The 5,263-nt window shown below is 42.1% G+C and overlaps 1 protein-coding gene across 1 annotated transcript; it reads left to right on the plus strand.

The window, feature by feature from the left end:
* The first annotated feature begins 1,800 nt into the window (after positions 1-1,800).
* LOC120296251 (50S ribosomal protein L1, chloroplastic-like) lies at positions 1,801-5,050 on the plus strand. The gene is given in 8 exon segments (XM_039317994.1): positions 1,801-2,182; positions 2,838-3,034; positions 3,151-3,205; positions 3,420-3,547; positions 4,085-4,168; positions 4,484-4,609; positions 4,700-4,793; positions 4,796-5,050. Coding segments are annotated over 8 exon segments (1,107 nt in total). The 3' UTR covers positions 4,837-5,050.
* The last annotated feature ends 213 nt before the right edge of the window (positions 5,051-5,263 follow it).

A 5,263-nucleotide genomic window follows, 5' to 3' on the forward strand; every position in this document is an offset into this window, starting at 1 on the left:
TGACAAAGAGATCAGCTCTTTGCTGCCACATATCTTTGTTGGAAAAATATTAAATAATATGAAAAATAAGAATCGTTGGAAATATGTTGAAAATGATGAAAAATAATATCAAAATACGTTAAGCGTGCGAGTATTGACGTTGAGGATTATTTCGCCCCTGAAGTACAAAGATTTGGTGAAATAGGCATCTTCTTCTTTAATCCTCACAAAATAATAACACGAAGATGAGCAACCTTATACGCATAACCCAAATAAGAAATAAAATATATGCAAAGACAAAAAAGAATATTCTTGTTTTGAAATATATATCACTTTTCTATCATATTCGGAAAAACAATTTATAAGTAAAAGAAATCAAACCGCTTTCCATAATCAATTCTTGCATTTATTTGAAAAAACGATACGAATTCATTGCAAATTAATAGATGAAACTGTTACTGAGCCGTTATTGAAAACCGTTATAGATTAATGGTGGACAAAAACCGTCACATATTGATGATCATAAATCTGTTAAAAAACGGTAACTTCCAAATTTTCTGAACATATTGAAATCTACCACGATCTTTCTAGCTTCCACTAGTCTTTAGCCGCTGCTCATACTTCTTTGCTGGAGCCGGGGTTGATGCTATTTGCTAGGACTTAAGGAGTTTAGCCAATTGCTTCCTCGTAAACCATTTCTTGCCGATTGAGAACCATGATCTTCCTTCACTTGCCCAGCTCCAGCTCAATCCCAAGCCTCTCTTGCCGCCGTAGGAGGCTGAGCAGCTCCCAAAAGTCCCAATCTATCGAACAACGCTCGGAGGAACATGCCGAGGCGAAGCTCGCCAACCGCCATTTGGCTTCGCTCCAACTGCACAGTGGAAGATGAAAATCAAGGCGAATAAGGTGGAAGGAGCGACGCACTCGGCAGTGGCGAAACTTGATGGAAGAGAGATCAACAATGTGAAGATGAGTGTATGACATCGTAGGAGGAGATTCTGTCGGAGTAGTTTGAGAGTCGAGAGCATTGATTCAACCCGAGGTCTGCTGCTACAACTTTGACCTCCATTCCCAACTTCTGAAAGAAAGGAGAAAGTGCAAGTGCAACTTGGATTGAGAGATTCACATTCTTCAAGTGAAAGTCAAGAGCCTGCGTGAACCAGAGCAACTTCTCAGTTGACACGCTCGGGTGTCGTCAGTTGTGAGTTATGATCATGAATTTCATGTCATTTCTTTCGATCATGCACGAATTCTTTCTCACTGCGTACTCATTCCTTCCTCCATTTTCACATTTCGATTCAAAACTAGCAGAGTTCTTGACCATTTCGAGCCGGAAGTTACTCAGACGTTGACATAAGAAGAAGCATGCAATGCGAATTGGTGAGCTACGAAATTTGTATAGCATTTTATATAAGCAGATTTCCTGTGTAGAATTTTGGTTCTCCTCAATAGAATTCCAAGTTCTAAACCACTAATTCCATCACGTCATACAAGGATGAGCAACACGACTAACATTTTTAAGCGAGAAGCCTTTTGACATGCCGTTTCTTTCGCATAAATTTGAATGAACATAAATGATTGTCAGCTAAAATTCACTCGAAATAATAATATTCTTTTTCTAACAAAAAAAAAAATACTGAATAAAAAGGCCCCAAAAAAGGAAAAAGATAAAAAGGAAGGAACAAAGGAAGTAAATTTCAGTGTATACAGAGAGAGAAACAAGATAACAGCTCCTCTCTCTTATCCCATCGCCTTCCTGCCCATCGGCGCTCCTCCTCTCTCTCTCTCTCTAAGCCAGAGCACCAGGACCCAGAAAGAAAAATGGCGTCTTGCGCCGCGCCGTCGCCGTCGCCGGTAGCCCTAGGGCGCCGGTCGCCGTCCTCCGCCCTGTCCGCGGCTCAGGAGGCCGCCCCCTCCCTCCTGTCCTTCAAGAACCACCACCACCACCGCCCTTCCTTCCTCTCCCCCTTGATCCTCAACTCCCTCAACTTCTGCTGCGCGGATGATCCCAGGACCAGGCTCCACGGCGGCTCCTCCCTCGGCCTCATGGTCGCCGCCGCCGTCGCCGCCGCCGCCGAGGCGGAGGTGGCCGAGGAGGGCGCGGAAGGCGCGGATGAACCCAAGGAAGGCGCCGCCGCCGTGCCACCGTCGCCCCGCCCAAGCCCAAGAAAGGGAAAGCCGCTTTGCTGCTCAAGAGGACAGAGTACGTTGTCATGAGCGTCGCCAATTGCGGTTGCGTTCTCGTTACTGGCTTGATTGCTCGGTTTCTTGTGTTGGCACTTGTTCTTTGGCTCAACTGTTGAATTCGAGTGCTTTGCCTATGAGGAAGAAAGATGATTCTTGATTAGAGGGACGGCTAAGTTCGCTTCCATGGCTGCGAAATTGTCATAACAAAACAAGTGATTTGAGCCTAGCAGAATTATCCTGCTAGTCATTACAAAAGTGCCCACTTGAAATTTAGTTGTGGAAGGATTAGAAGAAAGAGCCTCTTTAACTCATTTCGTGGTTTGTTGGTTTTGTTCTCCCTTGATGAGCTTATGATTTTTATGATGTTTTCATCGTTTGTCTTGCTTCTTTTTTTCCTTTTTAATCTCTGATTTTTGTTGTTGGATAGTTGGAAAATTCAAGTAAAGATTTTTATGAGAAGTAGGACCCCTGAGTTCGGTTTTTAATTTTCTCTTTCTGAAATTCTCAGAGCTCTTTCTTATGATTTACAATAAGATCAACCAGCCGATGCCTCGGCACCTGTTATACGTCCAAATTGCAGAGCTCAAGTCATGTTCATATAGTTGCTCTTCTCAAAGTTTTCACAAGCATTCTGTCATTGTAACTTCATCTGGCTTGCCCTGGTTAATCTACTTCTTCTAAATGGCAGACTAGGTCGAAGAGATTCTTGGAAATTCAGAAACTCAGAGAAAACAAAAAGGAGTATGATCTGAATACTGCAATTTCCTTGCTGAAAGAGACGGCTAATAGCAAGTTTGTCGAAACTACTGAAGCCCATTTCCGGCTGAACATCGACCCTAAGTACAATGATCAGCAGCTGAGGGCGACTGTGAGTTTCTCTTGCTCGCTTCATACCTTGAACTCATGTTTCTGTGAAATAGATATTCCTCACAGTCCAATAATCTCTCTCTCTCTCTCTCTCTCTCTCTCTCTCTCTCTCTCTAGGTGAACTTACCCAAAGGAACTGGACAGACTGTCAAAGTGGCCGTGCTTACTCAAGGTGGTAGCTCAATCCTCAGTATCATTTTGCTTATTAAGCCGACTCATGCTTTAATGAATGATGGTGAACTCAGAACTGTCATTATATTATCCCTTGTCATCTGAACCGCATATCAAGCATTGGGTTGGAAGTAAACACACTTGATGAATTTTCACTGGACAGCAACATAGTTGTCATTGGTTTGACTCATCACAGAGGTGCTGATCATCTGTAGGTGAAAAGTTCGATGAGGCGAAGAATGCAGGAGCAGATTTGGTTGGAGGAGAGGACTTGATAGAACAGATCAAGGGAGGATTCATGGATTTTGACAAATTAATTGCTTCCCCAGATATGATGCCCAAGGTGCTTTTCTGCTGTTTATTTGACTGGTTATTTGTTTAGCTGAAGTTCTGCTTCCATGTGCTTGAAGAAACTTCTAAATCTCGTCTGAGGAAAAACTCTGAAGAAACATGTCTTCTCCCTACAATAAGTTGTTCTGACAACTTGCAAATCTTTGATAAGCATGTAATTTTGCATTGATACTGGTAGTTTATCTCATGTTATATGTGATGATGACGGTTCAGAGGAAATTCAACTTTTAAGGGGTGTTTGGGTGTGTGTTTTAAACATTTCTCAGGATTTGGTAGCTTCACTTGAAAGCTGAAGTAGAAATTGACTTTCTCTGATAGTGTTTTAGCCAGCATTATTTGATATGCCTGCAAAATATTCGTGTGCAGTTGGTAGAGAAGGAAACTGAAGGTTAATCTAGCTGATCTTTAACTGGTGATTTTTGTGCGTGGGCTTCTTGTTGAACTTATGTCAGGAACTTGCTATCTGTGCACACGTCTGAGCTATGAGATTTCTGGTTCATATTTTCATAGAGTGTTTGCTGTGTGTCAGGTTGCCAGTTTAGGAAAGCTTCTGGGACCACGAGGACTCATGCCAAATCCAAAAGCTGGCACAGTGACGACTAACATACCTCAGGTATAGTCAAACAGGCAAATTTCCATGCTTTTTTCTTCTTCAGTGAATGCATCAGATGTACTAACTATTTCATTTGTTATTTTGTGAACTCTGTCAAGAGGAAGTCCATAAAACACGCAATTGCTTGATTTATTGATGAGATATAGAAAGTAAAAAGTTGTTGTGCATCCTATGATCTATGGATGGCAGTTGAGAGAGTAGCCGCAAGGCTAGTGTATGTGGCATTGTTGGTTCTTTTAATTAGCTGAAACGTAATTATACAGGCTTCGTGGTAGGTAAGGTAGGAGGAATGACTTCGCCGAATTGTTATTTCAGGCCATTGCAGAATTTAAGCAGGGAAAGGTTGAATATAGGGCGGACAAGACTGGGATTGTTCACATACCTTTTGGAAAAGTTGATTTTTCCGAAGAAGACCTCCTCGTGAATTTTCTTGCTGCAGTAGTATGTTCTCATGCTCCTACTCCTGTAAGATGAGTTGTTTCATCATCGTGCTGATGGTATACTAAATACCTGTTGTTGTTTCTTCTACAGAAATCTATAGAAGCAAACAAGCCATCCGGTGCAAAAGGAGTGTATTGGAAAAGTGCACACATATGCTCCTCGATGGGGCCATCTATCCGGTTAAACATAAGGAGATGCTTGATTACAAGCCCCCATCAATTGCCTAAATAGTAAGGCTGTAAATTGTCTTGCCTGGTTCGTGTTCTTACCTCTCGTATTGAGGAATGACATTGTTCATAGAGGGATGGGATGGTGAGAGAAATCATATGAGGGATTGCATGTCGCAAAGTACATTTCATTGATAGGTTCAAAAAATCTATTTGCTTCTATAGATGGCTGTGGGTATGAGCGGAATACTCATGAATTGGGACCTTATTCTCAGCGCTTGCACCTTAAATTAAGGTTATATACCAGCATGTTGCAGAACATGCTTTTTCATGGTTAAAGTGTTCTATTTGGTGGCAGTCATCAAACGGCAAGACAAGAGTGCTTCGTTTTTTGCGGTTAGGTGGGACATTCTCATGGCACAATGAATGAAGAGAGAGAGAGAGAGAGAGAGAGGCGGCAGACATTTGGAGGTGTTATAACATCTCT

This window comes from Eucalyptus grandis, chromosome 7, assembly GCF_016545825.1.
Source record: "Eucalyptus grandis isolate ANBG69807.140 chromosome 7, ASM1654582v1, whole genome shotgun sequence".
NCBI classification, from domain to species: Eukaryota; Viridiplantae; Streptophyta; class Magnoliopsida; order Myrtales; family Myrtaceae; genus Eucalyptus; species Eucalyptus grandis.